The sequence below is a fragment of the Oryza brachyantha genome, chromosome 1 (genome assembly GCF_000231095.2).
Source record: "Oryza brachyantha chromosome 1, ObraRS2, whole genome shotgun sequence".
Taxonomy (NCBI): domain Eukaryota; kingdom Viridiplantae; phylum Streptophyta; class Magnoliopsida; order Poales; family Poaceae; genus Oryza; species Oryza brachyantha.
The window spans coordinates 8,256,632-8,277,275 of NC_023163.2; the positions used below are offsets into that span (position 1 = coordinate 8,256,632).

Here is a 20,644-nt window from a genome sequence, read left to right on the forward strand (position 1 = left end):
GGACGACGAGGTGAGGTGAATATGCCCCCTCCCCGGGTTTGCCTCCCCCAGGATACTTCGCCCCCAGCTGACACGCGCCGCCGCCTCCATCCCTGCCTGCCTGCTGCCTCCACCTCCCAGTACTGTGAGAGAGGAGAAGGTGCCCCGCCGGTTCTTGATCTGCTCCCTCCGCCGTCGGTGAGTGCTCGCGCGATCTTGCCCGTCCTATCTTCCTTTTCTTTTCTTTGTAAAGTTTCCATCTTTGCATCAGCCTGTGCTTGCCCTGGCATACGGCTTCTTGTGTGGTTCTTGATTTTCTTTCTTTTTTTCCTTTCCCCTGGCCATTTCTGTACTGGTTCTAGCTTATTTTTTTCTTTACCTTGGCGTTTCAGGATTGGTTCCAACATATCAAGATCATGTGTGCTTGATGCATTTGTAGGTTGGGGATGCGGTTGAATCTGCGGTCGTTACCGTGCCCAGAACAGGAGGATCAAGAGATCTTTGAGGAAAACAGATAGGGGGAGGATCCTAAACTGATGTAGCAAGAATGTCGAGTGGGCTCAAGAAGAAGAGCCTGGAGTGGGATCTGAACGATTGGAGATGGGATTCGAACCTGTTCTTGGCCACGCCATCGAATGCTTCCACCTCAAGGTGCAGAAACAGGGAGCTGGGCCGAGCCGAGGGGGAGATTGATTTCGGTGTGGTTGACAAGAGGAGAAGAGTCTCACCAGAGGAGGAGGATGATGGTGAGGGGTGCAGCAATGCAGCGACCACCAATGGGGACGACAGCTGGATTGCTGTTCAGAGAGAAAGGAGCAGTGAGGATGAGATGCCTAGAAAAGGTGCCTGTTCTAGCAGCACTCCGTGTTGCCAAGTTGACGGCTGCCTGGCCGATCTTAGCAGTGCCAGGGACTATCATAAGAGGCATAAGGTGTGTGAATTACATACCAAGTCGGGTGTGGTTCGTATCAAAAACATAGAGCACCGGTTCTGTCAGCAGTGCAGCAGGTTAGTCAGTGATCTCCTTGTGAAATTAACAAGTCTGGTCTCACTTGTACCTTGATCATTGTTCAGTTTGTACTTTGAATACCTTCAATCGGAAACGTTGTCTGATGACAATATTACTCTATGAGAGCTTATGATAATGAAATGAATCATAAAGGCTTGAATATAGATGGGATATGAATCTCTTTCTGTGTTTGTAATATCGCCAAAAAAAAACATGTGTCATCCTGCAGTGATACTTTGATCAACAATGCCTTAATATTGGACATAGATTGGCTGTATCCTGTATGGAAAGAATACTTTTGTAATCTTATCCTTCTATCAGACTTGACAAATATATCACATCAGAAATTAGTACTCAAAATTGTGATTTGGAGACCAAATCAATGTAAATAAACTGCATTTGTTACTGGGGTAATAATTATTTTATAGAAGAACACACAGGTTCAGAAAGGTAGGGGGTGATTGTTTGGCTTTTTAAGGGAAAAGGCCAAGCGTCATATTTACAAGTAAAAATTACTTTGTGAATAAATTTTTTATATACGTATTCTTATTGATCTAAAATCCAAGACTGAAAAATAGACTACGATGAAAAAAAATCCAAAAACCTACTTCAAATTTAAATTTGAAAATTCAAGTTTTCGCATATAAGCCTAAGCAGAAGCGAAAAAATGGGGTTGGTAGTTGCTTGGATGGCTGTTTAAGTGATGATTTTAATTAACGATCAACAGTTACAGAAGGTTAGTCAAATCTTAAGTCTAAACACCAAGATAATTCTAAATTGAAGCATCTTGTATGTGAAACAAGGAGTTATGAGTATAACTAAATTCATAAGCGCAACATTTTTTTTGTTTAGTTCGGTCAGGGCTCATGAGCTGAAATAGAAGGAAAATCCATAAGTGCAACATTTTTTTTTTCGTTCCGTTGCATCCTAACACCCCCACCCCTGAATTTAGTACTGCATGTATGTTGAGTTGATGTATATTTGGTGCTCACATGCTAGATCAGTGTGCAATTTCTGGATAACCTTGGCCTTATATAAGCAGGGTTCCTGCATGAAACCATGACAAATACTGAAGTAAATTCAATGTGATTGACTTATAAACAGGGGCAGATTACTTATTTGTCTTTTATGTAGTTTTATGGGATTTATTTGACATGCTTTTGTCAGGTTTCACTTTCTTCAAGAATTTGATGAAGGGAAGAAGAGTTGTCGCTCACGTCTAGCACAACATAACAGGAGGAGGAGGAAAGAACAAACCCAGGCTGGTTTAGATGTGAATTCCTTGAACGGAAATCATTCTTTGAGCAACATGTTACTCTTGTTGTTGAAACAACTTTCTGGCCTAGATTGTAAGTTTTCAGAATTCTCTGGAGCAATTTTAAATGCAGCTACATTTCAATTCATATGTGATCTAGCTATAGTCACGCTAACTGCATTGTTATATTGGTAGCAGCTGGTGGTTCATCTGAGCAAACCAGTGGTCCTAACTATTTGGTCAATCTTTTGAAGAACCTTTCTACTATTGCTGGTACACAGACGTATCAAGATATGGTAAAGAACACGAATTCTGTTGCAGTACCATCACATGCTGGCAACAATGTTGCAAATGGCAATAGTGTACATGACCCAAGATCACCAATTCCTGTGGGCACTGAATCCTCTGCAGGTAAAAGAACATCTTGATTACCTGCTGCTACTGCACATGGCTAATAAGTGCCACACTTTCAATTAAAATTTGCTTCACATGTGTTACCAGAAGAACCTACACAGAAACGGCGCATGCAAAATTTTGATTTGAATGATGCTTACGTGGAAGAAGATGAGGTCAATTATTTAGTTTCATTCTTTATATGTCTATCATATGTGTAATTTGAACTTTATCCGTTTTTTTCTGACACCCATAACTGCAGAATCGAACAGATAAAATTGTTTTTAAACTCTTTGGAAAAGAGCCAAAGGATTTTCCTGCCAATTTACGTGCACAGGTAACACCCTATTGCAAACTGTAATAATCTTACTGTTCATAGCTTTGTCCTTGAGAAAATATTGATTTACTCTAACTGCTTAACTCTTTCATTAAATTGTTTTAATGTACAGATCCTAAATTGGTTGTCGAATTTCCCAAGTGATATAGAAAGCTACATCAGGCCTGGATGTGTCATCCTAACTATTTACCTTCGCCTCCCTAATTGGATGTGGGATAAGGTGATGTTGCCTATGCGAACAATTGTTTAGATATGTTTATCTCTTTTTTATGATTTACCAGATAACATGCATTTGCCAGCTGTAGTTACTAAAACAAATAAACAGCATAGTAACAGAAATCTGAATTATAACCCTTGGATAAAGAGGCAAATTGCTTACTTACAGCTAATTTTCTCCAAATTTGTCAAAAGCTTGCTGCCAACCCAGCTCATTGGATACAAAAGCTAATTAGCATGTCCACTGATGCCTTATGGAGAACAGGATGGATGTATGCTAGAGTGCGGGACCAGCTGACATTGAGCTGCAACGGTTTGTTCTCCTTATTTGTGATCATTATTTTGCTACTATTCATCATTGTACATTATAGATTTTATGTTTATATACTCCGCATCTCATATTTTATTGTTTCCCTCGTTTTGGCAGGTAGCCTTATGTTAGTATCACCATGGCAGCCTATAATAGGAAACAAGCATCAGATATTGTTTATATCCCCTATTGCTGTTGCTTGTTCTTCAACAGTGAACTTCTCAGTGAAAGGTTTCAACATAGCTCAACCAACCACAAAGTAGGTATTTCATGACATTTTAACAGTCTTCACTGACCCAACTGTAGTATTGTACTAACAGAATGTCCGTATTCAGATTATTTTGCATTTTTGGTGGGAAATATCTAATCCAAGAATCAACGGAAATGCTACTTGATGGTACTACAATGCAGCAAGGCCCTCAATGTCTGACCTTCTCTTGCTCCTTCCCTAGTACTAGTGGAAGAGGATTCATAGAGGTGCATTATTTATGTATTTATATATGCTCTCATTTTCATTTTCTTACATTGCAGAATTTCTTGATTTTTTCCAGGTTGAAGATTATGACCAAAGCAGCCTTTCATTTCCCTTTGTTGTTGCTGAAGAATATGTATGTTCTGAAATTCGAACACTGGAGCATGTACTGAATTTGGTTTCATTTGATGATACCTCAGAAGAAAGAAATGATGTGTTCACTTATCGGGATCAAGCCTTAAGATTCTTACAAGAATTTGGTTGGTTTCTTCAAAGGATCCACATACGAGCTACATTTGAAACACCAGAAGATTGCACTGAGGGATTTCCTGCTGCAAGATTTAGATGGCTGCTATCCTTTGCGGTTAATCAGGAATGGTGTGCTGTTGTAAAGAAGCTTCTGGACACCTTGTTCCAGGGTAGTGTTGATCTGGTTGGCGCATCAACAGTTGAATTTGTCTTGGGACAAGATTTAGTATTTACTGCTGTCAACAAACGGTCGAAGTCTTTAATTGACTTTCTGTTGACATACACAACAAATTCTGCTCCAATGGACAGAACTGAAGGCGCTGCTTCAGTTCAGTTCTTGTTTACGCCTGACATAGCTGGTCCTTCAGACGTTACACCTCTTCATATTGCAGCCTCAAACAGCAATTCTGTTGGTGTTTTAGATGCTTTAACTGATGATCCTCAACAGGTACTTACTCTAAACACCTGTGGTCTTTATTTATAATTGCATATTTCTGTTTCTTACTTACCTTCCTTTAGACTATCAAAACTGCATGATGCACAACTGTGTTCAAGGCAACTTAAAATTCCTATTTCTTATTCCCTAATGTATGTCTTTTGATGAAATAGACCAACATTTGGTGCAAGAATCTAGTTCTTTACCTGAAATGTATCCATTGCAGGCACATCCAACGTAAATTTATTTTTGATACACACACACACACACACACAAAAGAATGTTCTCAAAACTTGTTTTGAGGTAGGTTAGGCACCTCAATCATCACATCTGAAATGTTGTCTGCGCTGAAAATATAAATTGTGGTTATTCCTTACCTTTTCTTAACTGTCACAGCTGGGAATCAAAGCATGGAAGAATGCGCGTGATGCTACTGGACTGACTCCAGAGGACTACGCTCAGAAGAGAGGCCACAACTCCTACATCCAGATGGTCCAGAACAAGATTGACAGCAGGTTACCCAAAGCTCATGTGTCTGTCCCCATGACCGGCTCCCTATCGACCACCGATATCGCTGAAAAGCATTCAAATCGTTCGAAGCCTACAGATCAAATTGCATTTGATGTGGAAAAGGGCCAGCAGAGTGCAAAGCCACCACCAATCTGCAGACAGTGTCTCCCAGAACCCGCATACCGTCATCATGCAAACAGGTTTTTGTCGACCAGGCCAGCAGTGCTCTCCTTGGTTGCCATTGCTGCTGTTTGTGTCTGTGTAGGATTGATCATGCAGGGGCCACCGCACATCGGCGGCATGAGAGGTCCTTTCCGCTGGAATTCCTTGCTTTCAGGCCCCAAGTGATGTGATGATGATGATAGACGGCCAAGCATTTGCAAATACAGTTTAACTGTATCATGTAGCATGAGGATGCTTGTTCTGACTGTGTAGATTATTGTAACACAGATATTCTTCTTAGCAAATCACATGTAGTGTAAAATCTTTAGAATGCTTAACTTGCATATATCGAAACCCCAACTTCTTGTGATTGAAAGAAACAAGACCAGATGGATGAGTTATATCAGATGGTTTAGTTTTGACCATGAGCAGCCACAACAGAAACGCAGCAGGTTCAATAAAACTGTTGTGGAAACAAACAGCAGCACTATCACAGACAGAGAGCAAGTAGCAGAGCAATACTGGCTTGGATCAAACTGAAATTGCTGATGATAGGCTGGGTGTTAAAATAGTTAAAATTGCTCTCTTTCTTAAATGAGAGGCCGGACATTGAGGCTTTGTTAATTAGATGGATTAACTTAGAAAATTATTTGCTACTACAACTGTTTTATATGTTAAGACTTTCTAGGCTTGTCTAGATTGATTCATTGATGAATATATATAATTTGTATATATGTTTAGATTCATTAGCATATATATAAATCTAGATAAGGCTAGAAAATTTAGATTTATGAAACTAGACAAGGCTAGAAAGTCTTATATTAATAAATAAATCTAGATAATGCTAAAAAGTCTTAAACGAAGGAAGTAGGATAGTAGGCGAGAGGATTTTCATTCCGTACGGAGGAGATTGATGATCATTCACAGAGCAAGGCATCATAGTTGGATATAAACGACAAAATACACACAAGACGATGACAGAGTAGAAAGGTTTCATCCCTTGGGTAGTTTCATCCTTTCATCACCATACAAGTTTTTTCAACACAAGAACACGTATAAGACCTTACACATACCTGCTACTAAGGCAGTGAAAATAGACATGTAGATAGTGATGATCTGATTAAGTTCAGATTTTGTGGATAAAAACGCTTCCAGAATTAATGGAAATGCATCCGGCTGCAAAGGCATTTTCGCTCATGCGTCCCACTTGAGGGGCTTCACCACCTCCCAGGTAAAGTCAGGGTCCTCCCTCCCGAAGTGCCCGTACGCCGCCGTCTTCAGGTAGCGGCCATTGCCGCCCCTCATCAGGTCGAGGTCCACGATGATCATGCCTGGCCTGAAGTCGAAGTTGTCGGCGACGACCCTGAGGATCTCCCTGTCGGGGATCCTGCCCGTGCCGTACGTGTCGACGAACACGGAGAGCGGCTCCGGCACGCCGATGGCGTACGACACCTGCACGACGCAGCGGCGCGCGAGGCCGCTGGCGACGATGCTCTTGGCCGCCTGCCTCGCGACGTAGGCCCCGCTCCGGTCGACCTTGGTCGGGTCCTTGCCGGAGAAGGCGCCGCCGCCGTGCGCCCCCCAGCCGCCGTAGGTGTCGATGATGATCTTGCGCCCGGTGAGGCCCGCGTCTCCATGAGGCCCGCCGATGACGAAGCGGCCCGACGGGTTGAGATGGAAGATCGTCTTCTCGTCGAGGTACTGCTCCGGGATGACCGGCTTGATGACATGCTCCTTCAGGTCGGCCGCGATCTCGTCGTTGGTCACCGTCTCGTCGTGCTGGGTGGAGATGAGCACGGTGTGGACGCGGAGAGGGACCATGGCGCCATTGTCGTTCTGGTATTCCACGGTCACCTGGGTCTTCCCGTCAGGCCTCAGCCACGGGCATGCCCCGTTCTTGCGAACCTCGGTGAGGCGGGCGCCGAGCTTCGTGGCAAGAACATGGCTGAGCGGCATCAGCTCGGGGGTCTCGTCGGTCGCATATCCAAACATATGGCCCTGATCGCCGGCGCCGATCTCCTCGGGGCGCTTGGTGAAGTGCCCATGGACACCCTGCGCAATGTCAGGGGACTGCTGCTCGATGTTGACGAGCACCTTGCAGTGCTCAGCATCAAGCCCCACGTCGTTGGACACGAAGCCGATGCCGCGGCAAGTATCCCTGACGATCTTCTCGTAGTCAACGTTGGCCTTGGTCGTGATCTCGCCGAACACCATGACCATGTTGGTCTTGGTGCAGGTCTCGCAGGCAACCTTGCTGTCAGGGTCCTCAGCGAGGCACGCATCGAGCACCGCATCGGATATCTGATCACAGAGCTTGTCAGGGTGTCCCTCGTTCACGGACTCGGAAGTGAAGAGGAAGGTGTCAACCTCAGCCATCTCCTTTGACCTGCACAACACGTTGCACGGTTTGCATATCTCAGAACATAAATTTGCATTAAGTAAAATTTTGTTCAGATTCCATAAGTATAGACTAAGAAAAGAATAACCCAAATGTCTCCAACCACACGATCTTAAAATGTGGCTGAAAACTGCTCTGTAACAAGCTGTGAGTTTTCCTGAATTACACCAACAAGAGTTAACTCTTGGTATCTTGTGTAAATTTAGTATCAAGTTAGCAGCATGGAAATATGCCCCCAAGTCAGTGTCCATGTCCAGTGAGAAATAAGGCAAATGGCATTATCCCAGTATTCTGAAAATATGGGCGTGATGCCAAATGCCATTATTCCACAGAACAAAAGAATCACTACCGCACTCAACTCCCAAATACCAGTATTCCACGGAACAAAAGAATTATCCCAGTTATAACAATATGCGAAATCAGCGTCATCCCACATCGCAATAGCATACAAATCGGCACGCAACGGATTTGTCCTTAACAGGTAGTACAGCAAAAGATTCGACGGACAAATTTTCGATTCGCTAAATTATTCACAGCACAAGCTACACTTCAGTTGTTAATGAATCCACTCGTCCCAGCACAGAGAATTTTTACGATTCTTGGGCTGGGGAAGTTACCATTTTTTTTTAGTATCTCCTGTTACCTCCATACGAGTAGATACTACAAATTGACCAAAAGATAAGTAACACAAATCAGCAAAATCAGAAGTAAAAACATCTTCACACAAAATTATGACAGAGACGTACAGTAAAACCACTCTCCAATTCATCTTTGCAAACTGCATGATACGAACAGAACAGCTTGCAGCTGAAGAAGCATCAAATGACAAAGCTGCACACTAAACCAACTCCAATTTGCTGGCTCCCCCCTAGTTCACAATGATATAAGCAGGCCGCGAGACACGCGCGCAATCCAACTTTTCAGTATATAAAAAAATAATATCAAAAGAGAAAAACAAAAGGAAGCCCAAACTTGCGGGTCTCGCCGCCCACTACGGAATCTAGTCCATCGATCTAAGCGAAGCACACAGACACGGGCACACAGCACCGACTAAACCGAGAGGAGAGAGAGAGAGAGAGAGAGAGGGTGTAGAGCGCCTCACCGGTGGGTTGCAGCGGCGCGAGGGCGAGGGCGGCCGGGAGGAGGAGGAGGAGGAGATGGCGGAGGCGAGCGAGAGCTTAGGGTGGTCGGAGGAGGTTGTGGAGACGAGAGATCCGGCCGGGCCGCCTCGCGGTCGCAGCTAGGCTCTTTATATACTGGTAGGAGGCAGCGCCGGTGCGAGGCGGGGATGGCTGGGCCGTCGGATGGGATCCAACGGCGAAGGCGGACCGGAGATGCCCGTGGTGGGCCCCACACGCCGGGACGCGTGGAGTCGGAGTCGCGGCCCACTCTCTGCCTTCGAGCTGCGCTGTGCCCTCTCTCTCTCCAAAATAATGGATTCAGTGGTGTTTAGTTAATAAAAAAAAATGGTGTCACGTTATATATTTGATTGGATGCTGAAATGTGTTTTCGGATACAAATATAAAAACAAATTTTATGGTTGGCCTGTAAACCGCGAGACGAATCTTTTGAGCCTAATTAATCCGTCATTAACGTATGTGAACTGCTGTAGCATTTATAGCTAATCATATACTAACTAGGCTCAAAAGATACGTCTCACGATTTATCATATAACTGTGTAATTAGTTTTTTTGTCTATATTTAATACTCTATTTAATCGTTGAAAGATTCGATATGATGATTTTGGACGAAAATTTTTAGGAACTAAACATCCCCTCAATTAAAATAAAATAGATACGCTATGCTTGATCGCTGACCAACCCCAAATCCCCAATGGCTAGTTGATGGATCATGATTGGTATAAGTGTCTATGCTTGATTATTAAGTCTCTTTCAAAATGTTTATATAATTGTTACTTATTTTATTTTGACTTCATGTATTACTAAGATCATTTTATTTATGAGATTTACTTCAGTCCAATAAAAAGTATCTCGAGGTACCGGTATTTCACGGTACCAAATCATTTCTAATCGTAGGATCTAACAGTAAATATCCTACTCAGTTAGATTTAATAATGAAAAACGATTTGGCACCGTAAGATACTTTTTATTGGACCGAAATAAATCTTTTTATATATAATTGTGTATATTTAAAAAAAATTTAAATAAGACGAATTAAACACAACATCAAATAGTGAATAAAAAAAGGAAATTTTGCTTCGTATTTTGGGTTCACGTGCTAGTGATAAGCGCAGTACTGTCCACAATAAAGGATCTTGATCTCAATGCATGGCTAGCTGTGCTGCACAGTATGAGCATTAGAGCAAGTTTAATAATATAGTAAACTAGTAGCTCCAATTTATATATAGTTAATCTAATATCCAATTTATATAATAGTTACCTACAAAACATCAATACATGGTCCTACATGTCATACACATATTTTGTCTTAAAGCCCGTGTGCAGCTGGTTACAAATTACTAGCATACCTCTCCTCTATCTCCTCTCTTACCTTTTAAAATATGCTTATAGCTAGTTTATAGTCTGCTATTGTACCTGCTCTTAGGCCTTCCCAACCCAATGATTAGGATGTTGTCCATAATATTAAATAAGTTGCTATCTAGGATGAAAAATAATACGGTAAGTGAATAAATGAGATTTTTACACAACATCTGAGATATCATGTGAGATAAGTAGTATTAAATTAAAGTATGAAATAGTAATGTTAGCATTGGAAGAGTAATGTTTATTACTAATTTCTTGACGATGAGTCCTAGCAGATGTCGTAAGCAGTCCAAGCTTTGAGAGTTTGTTGCTTCTCGCTCTTTTGCTTTTTTTTTTCTCGCTCTTTTGCTTGATCAGGTCTTCAGGCATAGTCAAATCAAAGGTGCTAATTAAGCTGGTTGTCTTTGGTATATCAGTTATAGGTTATGAGATTGGTACATACCGATACCAAACCCGGAGGCTGGTGTCTTGTTGGTTGTTGAAGAAATTAATGATGCCAAAAAATTCTTACTTGGTGTATATATATTGCCTTATGCCTTGCCTATCCCGGCCCTTGGTTAGTGCTTTCCTCATAGATTAATTTTAAACCTATCAATTAGTTTCTAATGACTGCAAAATCTTGTCCATGAACTTCTCCAAAATAAAACGGAAAATCTTGCCATGATAAAGCATTTCCACAGGCATAATATCTAAGCATTATCATTTCTCTTCTCTCACTGGTAGAATGGAAAAAAAACAGGAGCATATTCATGGTTTGGGACACGTTAAGTCAGATATATCATGGGTCACTTATGACCGTACAAATAATGAGGGCTTTCCCAGTCATGCACGGCCCTTTTCTGAACCGGATTGTTTCTGGTATATGTTTGCATTTAAAAAGCCCATTTGCCACACTTTCATCCGGCTCACTTATAACAAGCGTTTGAGAAACCTAGCTGGCGAAGTGGCCATTGCTAAAAACGTCTTCACTTTTCCATCACAATGACAAATTTCTAAATAAGCTTATAAGCAGCGGTGAACACAGAACAAAAGTTAGCAGGAATCCTATACATGTCATAACACATATAAAATTCTTATTTTTAACTAATAATATAATTAATATAGACTAAAACAACTAAATATTAGAATTTTACTAGGGTCCTGTGACCCCGGATCCTATACTATAGAAACGCCATAAGCATGAAAAGCGTCTACAATTGATTACGTATAGTTCCAACTTTATAGACATGTAGATATGTGCACTGCTTATTTACAAACTTTTCCATGAACTAACTTGATTAATTAGTAGTTCCAACAACATATATTTGTTGGGTTCTAACTAGGGTTTCTCTCTTAACGCGTAATATAACTAGCCAAGCCACCGTTACTAAAATCGATGAAAATAGGATAAATTTTACCAAAAAGAATTAATCCTTTACAAGAAAACTAAACTAGGGTGATATACTAGACACTTTCAAAGGCTAGCTAGCATGCAGGTTACTAAGGTATGTTCAAAGGTAGAGCCTGTTATCGACTCTTATCTGATCCACGTCAGCAACAAGAACCTATTTTATAATGATACGTACAAAGCTAGAGTCAGGTATGTTTTCTTTGTTAATGCAATAAAATATTTTTTATTACTCTAGTTTCCTTTTTATTTATCTTCATGCAAGTTTTCTTTAATAAATGCTTAGAGTCGACTCTAAGCCATTGTCATGCATGACAATGGCTTTTCTCTCTCATTCTCTCTACGTCACTAAATTTGCTTATGTGATGATTGATATAGTCAGCTAATAAACACTTTTGTACGTGCTCTAATAGTGATAATCATATGGGTGCCAACATCTTTACTTAGTTAAAAATACGAATATTTATATCTTGGTACGTCGGTCCATTGCCTAAATTTTGGGTCGATTTGGCCCGCTGACATGTGGCCACCAGCAACACACGAAGTTAAGGCCCACGACGGCACGCACGGCCCATCTCAGTTGCGGTGGCCTTGCATGGTTTGACGCAAGCCAAGGCACACAGGCAGCATCTTCACTTGGCAATAGTATGTACGTGCATATCAATGATCATGATCATAATTACTAGAAGCTTCAATCTGATCGATCAAGCACTAACCTTAGTTGTCGTTTTATTTGTCTTGTGGCGTGCGTGCTAGGCTGCTAAGTTTATGCATGCATGTCGTACGACTGTGTCGATCGCTTGATGTTTCAATGAGACAAAATATTGACATCTACACATACATAGATTGAGATTGCTTCGTCTGCAACTAACTGTAAGAATTAGCTAATAAAACTGTAACTGACAATATCTAAGGAATGTGTGCACGTACAAATTGTTTCCAAAGTTAGAGTTGGGGAGCACCGGCAAACTTGATTATGTTCATCAGATTTTAGTGAATATAATTTCTCCATCTCGGGTCACTAATAAATTATATTCAAGTACAAACATAGTAGTATGTACAACATAATTTTATCTAAAGATGTTCCTATCTATCTTATAATTAATCTTCCATACACTTAAAAGCCACCCGTTGCTAGGCACGTGCGTACTAGGCACGTGCGTATCAATGGTATCTTTACGTACTTAAAAATATGAATTATTTCTATTTTCCTCCGTCTATTATATGTTTTCCTGATACGCAGTCAATTATTTACATCAAATACTACTTAAGATGTTATATGAAACTCGATTGTCCATTAAATTATATATACATGACACGCGCGCGCACACATATATAAGTCATGTATTTTAATGGAATTCTATATGGAATGATTTTTTTTATCCCTGTGGTGAACCATAGGTATTGTACTAGTATATAAAAAGATATGGTGAACACGTACCGAGTGTTCTTACGCAAGGATGAGGACTTAACTTTGACGGACCATTCATGCACATGCCACATATGCGTGAGACGAGACGAGCATGCGTTCCTCTTGTTCTCTCCACCACACATTTCTTAGACATCATCCCCTTATACGGATGTCTCCCTCTCCTAGAATAAGCAAGATGACACTAAACTTACTCACATGTCATCTCATGAGGTGTGTTTTTGTGATTTTTCAAAGAATCTTCATACGTGCCTCAATCCATATATTAATACAGCAAAACCTTGGTTCAGACGATGGTTCTACGAATCTCTAATTGAGAATGAAGAAGCACGCAACTTTCATCAAATATGCTATAGTGCAAACTTAAATATTTTTTCATTCTAAAATATAATAATTTCTAGATAGGTTATTGAGCAAAGATTATTTTAACTAAAAAGATTTTGATATATCTAAATAAATATATACGGAGTATGTAACAAGTATAGGTATAATGCTAGACATGTTTATATTGTGGAACCAATGTAGTAATTTAACGTGAATGCATGCAAATGGAGCGTTAATATTCATCTTAATTCTTAAGGCAGAGATCGAACGGCATGAATCAAAAGTTAGAGTCTTTTTGTTCCTCCTGATTTTTTCATAGTCCTATCACATCGAATATTTGGACACTAATTAGAAGTGTTAAATATAGAATATTAATAAAACTCACCTCATACTCTGGACTATTTCGCAAGACGAATCTATCGAGCCTAATTAATCCATAATTAGCGAATGTAATGCTACCGTAAACATTTACTAATCGTGGCTTAATTAGGCTTTTGTCTAATAAAATAACATTTATTTATACAATTAGTTTTATTATCAGTTTATATTTAATACTATTAATTAACGTTTAAACATCCGATGTGATAATAAACTATAAAAAGTTCCTACATCTAAGCAGCCTCTTGATTAATCACGTACCATGTATCGATCGAGCGGCCTAGCAGAAGATCGAGCAGTACAACTGTACTAGTGTACTTGCCGACCAAGACCAAGTCAAGAAAAACTTTTGCAGGCTAGCTAGCTATTGCGCCTGCATGCAGTGAAACAACCAAACCCCAGTGTACTGAACGAATCTATCCATATGGTATGCATGTGTATGCGTAAACCCCTTGCAGGTTCATCCAACTTTTGTTTGGCAGGAAAATTCCGCTGTTGCATTGTGTATTTCAAAACTAATTGAGAGAGCAATAAGAGATGTCCTAATAATTAAGAAGAAGCCCACTTGTAAAGATGTATTTATGCTATTACATATATATTTCCTCTGTTACATAATGTAAGACTTTCTTTCTAGTCTTGCTTAGATTCATATGGCTGCTAATGAATCTAGACATATATATATATAAATTATATACATTAATCATCAATTGATGAATTTAGACAAGGCTTACGATATAAAACGAAGGTAGTATCATAGTACCTAACTCTAAACTAAATAAGTGGTGTTATCCAAATTCAAACAAATTATTACTCAAGTAAAATGATCTCCATGCCCCCTATTTATTTATTTATTTATTTATTTATTCTTTTGGTGATAAAAATATATGCAATAATTATGCATGTCTCTATTTATTCTATTTTCTTTTCTTGTAAATCCCAAAGTGGTCACTAATTTTGTGATAAATTTTTTGATAAAAAATGATCGCTTATTCTATGACTGAGGGAGTAACAGATCCAAGTATATATATGTGAGTTAAAATTTATAATTAATAACTAGTAGAACATAACAAACTTACCTTAATTTAGAACAAAGATAACAAACAAAACCACAAATAAATTATAGTCATAAGGAAAATCTACTGACAGCTGAACAAGCACTCACCTAACCCAATTTCATGCCTACCGGTCTATCTACTACTGTACTGGAAGTGCAACCTACATGCACGAGTAATATATTACTGAAATATTTAATCCAATTAAGTGTGTAGTAACATCTCAATTAGAGCATCAGTTATTTATCCAAGTAGACCAAATACATGCAACCATGACATATACCAAAGACCCAAACAGAGCTAGCTAATAAGTCTAACAATCCAGATTAAACTTAACAGTCTAAAATTAAAGGGAAATTTAAGATCTACTCATGCATCCAAGAACCCTAGCTAGCTAGCGCGTAGAATTAAACTTGCATCGTATATCGGTTGGCTAAATTAGCATGATAGCTAGTACTCATCCACCACTTCAATCAGCCTGCTGGCCACTGCACTTGCAAACACTGGAGACCCCGGATGAATCTGCATGCATCCAAATTTAACAGGAATTAATAGATCAAGAAATCACATTAATTGCATCTCATTAACATTTAATTATTTTGCACACACGACGAATGAATTGCTCAGGTTATGATATGATATGTGTTGGCTTTTCTCTACGATGAAAAGTTGATAATTAATCGAGAGATTCTATGAAAGCACGAGATGGGATGGGGTTGCAGGTTGTGTGACCTTCGTGTTGAACATGTAGATGTGGCAGTCGCCGATCTTGCCGCCGGAGAGGTGGACGAGGTCGAGGCGGAGGTCGTCGAGCGCGCGCGACGCGGCGGCCAGGCACCCGTCGCGGCGGCGTTTGGTGAGCTTGATGTTCACGTCGTCCTCCACGATCCGCACGTCCACGAACGTCTCCTTGCTCCGCCGCTGGATGTACGTGCTCCGGATCAGCTGCCGCGGCACCACCACCGCAGCCGCCGTCGTCGCCGCCGCCACCTCGCCCTCCGAGCTCTCCGCCGCCTCCAGCAGTACCGCCGACGGCGCCACGTCCACCACGTCCCCCTGCAGCTCCCCCCGCCGCCGCTTCTTCTCCACCAGCAGCGTCAGCTCCTCCACCGTCCTCCCCAGCTCCTGGATGTACTCGATGGCGTCCGAGATCACCGTCGCCCTATCCTCCTAGTGAATCATCCATGGATGGAGATGGAGAATAAGATCAAAGCAAGAATCGATGGCTAGGGCATGCATGTAATATGGCATGTACCTTGGTGCGGTTGGGGATGAGGAGCATGAGGGCGTTGTACTTCTCGGTGAGCCGCTGCCGGCGCTGCTTCTCCTTCTTCTCGACGCCGTTGGCCGGCCCGCCACCACGAAATCCAGCGTTTGCGCGGCTGCGCTTCCTACCTCCGGCGCCGGAGCGCGGCGTCGGGGAGCTGTCGAAGGGGCCGACCATGTACGCCGACTCGTCGTCGGCCGGGCCGAACACGAGGGACGACGACCCGGTCCTTGGCCCACGGAGGTACGCCTCGGTCGCCGCCCCCGCCGGCGGGTAGTGGCCGCCGTAGTAGTCGCGCAGCATGGTCACCGTCTGGTGGTGCGGCGGCGCCACCAGCTGGTCGTACTGCACCACCGTCGCCTGCTGCTCGGCGCTGCCGCCGAAGAAGTAGTCCACGGTGGGCTGGGAGGTGGCGCCAGTGGAGGAGGCGGCAGCAGCAGCAACCGCAGCTTCGAGGGAGTGGAGGAGGTGGAAGTTGAGCTCCCCCGGCATGGCTGCGACGGCGGCGGCGAGGTGCGACTGGCCGATGTCCAGCTCCAGGCTCTCATGCGGCATCAGCAGCTCGCACTGTGGGTGATACATCTTCACCCGATCTACCTGCAAGGCTAGCTGCAACTGCAACACAAATCAAGAACCCAAACCACGAAGCGATCAGCGCTCACTCTTCTTGCTTAATTAAATTATCTAAGTTCATCAACCAAGCCCGAATTAAAGAAGAACAAACACAAAATTCGATCCTTTAAACTCTAGAATAGAATCAATCACACAGTGATGAGATAAACGTAGCCAGACCTTTCTTCAGAGCTCAGATCTCACTCGCAGTTCAGCAGAGATGAACCAGCTACAATTAATTGAGGTTTGCAAGCTGATCAGAGGAGATCAGGGCTTCCTACTGAGAGCCATGAGAGGAGGTAGTAGTATATAAAAGGGGCAAAGGTGATATTGGGTAGGAGAAAGCAGTTGGTTTCTTGTGGATTGGCAGAGAGAAAGCAACGCTGGTACAGAATGCTAGCAGCTGCAGCCTGCAGCCTGCAGCTGGCCTCCTTTTCATCAGAAGTGTGGTTTGTTGCTGGGATTCCTCTCGGGGGGGCCCCACCGCCCTACTCTCCAAAGGAACCAAAATCTGCAACACACCACACACTGACAGTTTTAGTGGTACATGGTCATGCAGGGTTCAGAAAGGCGTCCATGCATGTCCTATATTGTCCTGGCCGGCTAGCTTGTTGGTTTGATGTACACTTGTACACCAGCTGCCGGCTAGCTTTTTCTCTGAAGGCTGAGTGAGGGAGAGGCAGAGAAGTGGGCATATAGTTGGTTATCTGATCAAAGGTTAGGAACTTAGGAATTAGGATAAGATCAAGGTGTTAGGACCTTAGAAAATTGGGATAACATATCAGGGGGGAGGGTTTGTTGAATTATGATCCTAATTTATTTGTGGTAGTAGAAAGACCTACTTCGATAGAGTGAAGCGTAGGCCTGGGGTGTGAGGGCAGAGCCCCAGTGGTACGGATTCTAGGGTTTCACCTTATATACCTCTTATAAGCCGTCGTGTGGTGCTGTAATCTTATCCTGACATAGTGAAGATATTTGCTGGCTAACGCCTGTGGTTTTCTCTCCTGTTTTAGGAGGATTTTTCAAGTTAAATCTCGTGTCTTTTGTGATTGATCTATTATGTTCATTGTTTATTTGCCGATCATTTCGTAACACGGTTGTCATGTTTAATTAGTTTTTGCGGTCTGGTTGATGGTTACATGCAGTAAATTTTACTGTATTTAAGTGCAACAAACAGTCTACGTGTTGATATTTTATCTTTTGTTCAGGCGACAACCAACGAGCAGCGACATAACATGAGTCTTAACCTTTTTCCTGTTAATTCAGCCAATACAAAGAGACAGTACCTAGTCATAACTATTGTGTGGTAGTAATTATTTTACCTGGTGTGTAAATGTAGTCATAACAGTAGAAAGAAAGTATAAATAGAAAAAAAGATTAACTATTAAGTATAAACCTCATGAGGGCAAATCTAACATGGTACTAAGGTGCTTCAGCCCATTTACCCGCTGGATTCTCATGAAAACAAGACAGAGCTAAAAGACAAGAAGGTAGAAAAAAGAGTAGGGGATATGCATTTTGAGACCCCCCACGAAGTGTTATATATTTAACTTGATGTGTTCAGTTAACTATGCGTATGTATATTAGTTTTTTTATAAATTAAAAACTGAAGACTAACTTCAAGTTTTCTTCCTCACTTTAAATTTTAAAGAGATGCGGAGCCATAATAGAAGCTCATCGCTAAGAGAACATACCACGTACTCCCTCCATCTCTAAATGTTTGACGTCGTTGATTTTTTTATATACGTTTGACCACCCGTCTTATTCAAAAAAATTACATAATTATTAATTATTTTCATATCATTTTATTTATTGTAAATATAATTTTATGCATATATATAGTTTTATATTTTTTAAAAAAAATTAAATAAGATGAATGATTAAACGTGTATAAAAAAATTAATGACGTTAAACATTTAGGATGGAGGTATAGGAAGTAACATGCGTGATGCATCCATCGAGTGCTATGGCAGAAGATGACGATGCATAAACACATACAGGAAAAGAGCGCATGCAGTACAGCGCACCGGCCAGAAACCAAGTCAAAATTAAACTTTCGCGATCGAGCTGCAGGGGACAGAAGAAAAGATATCTGGATGTGCTTGCGACTGCAATGCATTATGCACGTACAGTGCATGGCCACCAAATGATCAGTGAAATGAATTGATCAAACAGCTGGGACAAATAACAAGGAATCACTTTCTTAAATTGATATATACTCTCTCCGTCCCAAAATAATATCAGTCATTCTGCCCCTTTGATTTGTTATGCAGAGGGTTTAGTAAGATTCATTATATATTTATAAAATTAAAATTAATCTCTTTTCAGAGTTTCAGCGTGTGCACCTCGTCAAAACAGAATCGTACAAATTATATCGACAAGGACCATCCATATTATATCTAGAAGCATATTAGCTGTTTTTTTATTAGGTTAGAGGCTAGAGATTCAGAACAGGGATGCAACTAAAAACACAATGATAAAGAAGAAAAAAAAATCGTCAACTTGGACCATATTGTGCCTTTGTAGTACCAATTATTCAGAGTTCTTACTTAATTAGGGCGCTTCTCTAGGAAGGCCCTTTCCCTCTTAATTAAGGGGATGCCCATTTTTTATGCCATCCATATTTCTAAAAATATTTGATCACATGTCCAATAATGATTTATCACTCTACAAACATGCAAATTCAAGTTTGACATATAAAAGTTGAAACAAAAGAATAAACTTAACGAATATGCACACTATTCACAATCATATTTATTATTTTTATTTTAGTTTGTACAAGTTGAATTTAAACATGCATGTGTATGTTGAGTCATATGTCATATATTGTTTTATATTGTCAATTTCTTTTGAACTTTCACAAATAACAACTATTTTGAATGCCTTTTACGAAAACCTCTTGCATCATGCAAATCCAACTTTTTAGAAAATGATAGTTTTTGGTACTTGATAATAACAGTGTATATTTAAAAATACCATACAACATTTTAAAAATATGACATGAAAATAAAGCACGTTAAATGTAAGGCAGTAATTTACACATGTGGCTATGTGGTTAAATTTGATGCCTATAGAAATTTTGTCCACTGGTGGCCCACTTTATTTGGTTGTCTATGTAAACTACTATTATAGTAGACGGTCAGTGCAAGTTGGTCACTAGTAAAAATCATCTAACATACCCTGAGTAACACCGTCCACTTGTAAAAAATACCGATTTATATAGGTCATTACCTAACGAGGGTGTTCACCCCACTTGTGCAAATCATTTTGGTCACCCGTAAAGGAAAAAAAGAACTTTTATATTGATTTAGGTTTTTTAAAGGGTCGTTTTAGGCTGAATAATTCTAAATATGGTAGAAAGAGGTGAAATATACGTGCAGGGCCAGACAATGTTGATGACTTTTGGTAAAACTTATAATATGTTTAAAGTGCTTAATTATATCTGCACAGTATATGACACCCTATATATTTTTAAGCATGTGCCGTTAACCCCTCAAGATTTCTTGATGTGTTGTTGGTGACAAGGGTGATATTGATGGCTACATCTACATAACAAGCATGCATGAACCACCCTAACTGCAAATACGTCCATGGATCTCTCTCTGTCCTGTAAACCTTGATACGCGTAATCATTCATTCGTTTACATCACCCATCAGGCCATCGGGCCATCAGTCGAGAGAGAGAGAAAGAGGGAGCGGGGGGGGGGGGGGGGGGGTGGAATCTCCGAACGGTAAGCCGTGCCATCGATGCATGCAAAGTTAACCTCACGACAACCTGCAGGGAGGCGGCCATGGTGGAGGTTGGTTGGTTCACGCCATTTCTTCAGCTCTCCCCGTACTAATCAGAATCTCGCAGCCAGCCAGCTCTAACGATGCACCTATAGCTATTGTTTCAGGTGTACTAATTCATTTTTTTTATGTGGTATATCACTTCTTTTTTCTCCTTTTGCCGGGCAAAAAGAAGG

At 41.1% G+C, this 20,644-nt stretch overlaps 3 protein-coding genes across 9 annotated transcripts; 1 reads left to right on the forward strand and 2 right to left on the reverse strand.

Annotated features, from left to right (window-relative positions):
• LOC102719528 (squamosa promoter-binding-like protein 1) lies at positions 1 to 6,003 on the forward strand. Of its 5 annotated transcripts, none has more exons than XM_015832580.2 (12): positions 1 to 177; positions 419 to 987; positions 2,156 to 2,337; positions 2,439 to 2,654; positions 2,748 to 2,812; positions 2,899 to 2,973; positions 3,086 to 3,193; positions 3,385 to 3,502; positions 3,617 to 3,758; positions 3,835 to 3,976; positions 4,051 to 4,668; positions 5,053 to 6,003. In XM_015832580.2, the coding sequence occupies exons 2-12, from the start codon at positions 527 to 529 to the stop codon at positions 5,512 to 5,514; spliced, it is 2,589 nt and encodes an 862-aa protein (XP_015688066.1). In that variant the 5' UTR covers positions 1 to 177; positions 419 to 526; the 3' UTR covers positions 5,515 to 6,003. The 5 variants fall into 5 exon arrangements, with proteins under 5 accessions (XP_015688066.1, XP_006644086.1, XP_006644087.1 ...); XM_006644023.3 differs by having other exon boundaries at positions 2 to 177; positions 372 to 987; positions 2,745 to 2,812; XM_006644024.3 differs by having other exon boundaries at positions 2 to 177; positions 372 to 987; positions 2,442 to 2,654; positions 2,745 to 2,812.
• A 305-nt stretch (positions 6,004 to 6,308) lies between these two features.
• Positions 6,309 to 8,858, reverse strand: LOC102713783 (S-adenosylmethionine synthase 3). Its single transcript, XM_006645724.3, has 2 exons — positions 8,829 to 8,858; positions 6,309 to 7,714 (listed from the first exon to the last, which is right to left on the reverse strand). The coding sequence occupies exon 2, from the start codon at positions 7,702 to 7,704 to the stop codon at positions 6,523 to 6,525; it is 1,182 nt and encodes a 393-aa protein (XP_006645787.1). The 5' UTR covers positions 7,705 to 7,714; positions 8,829 to 8,858; the 3' UTR covers positions 6,309 to 6,522.
• A 6,036-nt stretch (positions 8,859 to 14,894) lies between these two features.
• Positions 14,895 to 17,020, reverse strand: LOC102719993 (transcription factor TIP2-like). Of its 3 annotated transcripts, none has more exons than XM_040529979.1 (4): positions 16,860 to 17,020; positions 16,056 to 16,676; positions 15,533 to 15,970; positions 14,895 to 15,322 (listed from the first exon to the last, which is right to left on the reverse strand). In XM_040529979.1, the coding sequence occupies exons 2-4, from the start codon at positions 16,647 to 16,649 to the stop codon at positions 15,251 to 15,253; spliced, it is 1,104 nt and encodes a 367-aa protein (XP_040385913.1). In that variant the 5' UTR covers positions 16,650 to 16,676; positions 16,860 to 17,020; the 3' UTR covers positions 14,895 to 15,250. The 3 variants fall into 3 exon arrangements, with proteins under 3 accessions (XP_040385913.1, XP_040385911.1, XP_040385912.1); XM_040529977.1 differs by having other exon boundaries at positions 16,056 to 16,682; XM_040529978.1 differs by lacking the exon at positions 16,860 to 17,020 and having other exon boundaries at positions 16,056 to 16,813.
• Positions 17,021 to 20,644: the final 3,624 nt, after the last annotated feature.

Coding starts and splice junctions, on each gene's coding strand:
- LOC102719528 (XM_006644023.3), top strand. CDS start 527: ATGTCGAGTGGGCTCAAGAAGAAGAGCCTGGAGTGGGATCTGAACGAT. Junction 988..2,155: donor TTCTGTCAGCAGTGCAGCAG/GTTAGTCAGTGA, acceptor TGCTTTTGTCAG/GTTTCACTTTCTTCAAGAAT. Junction 3,759..3,834: donor ATAGCTCAACCAACCACAAA/GTAGGTATTTCA, acceptor GTCCGTATTCAG/ATTATTTTGCATTTTTGGTG.
- LOC102713783 (XM_006645724.3), bottom strand. CDS start 7,704: ATGGCTGAGGTTGACACCTTCCTCTTCACTTCCGAGTCCGTGAACGAG.
- LOC102719993 (XM_040529979.1), bottom strand. CDS start 16,649: ATGTATCACCCACAGTGCGAGCTGCTGATGCCGCATGAGAGCCTGGAG. Junction 15,971..16,055: donor TCATCCCCAACCGCACCAAG/GTACATGCCATA, acceptor ATGATTCACTAG/GAGGATAGGGCGACGGTGAT. Junction 15,323..15,532: donor TCTACATGTTCAACACGAAG/GTCACACAACCT, acceptor GGATGCATGCAG/ATTCATCCGGGGTCTCCAGT.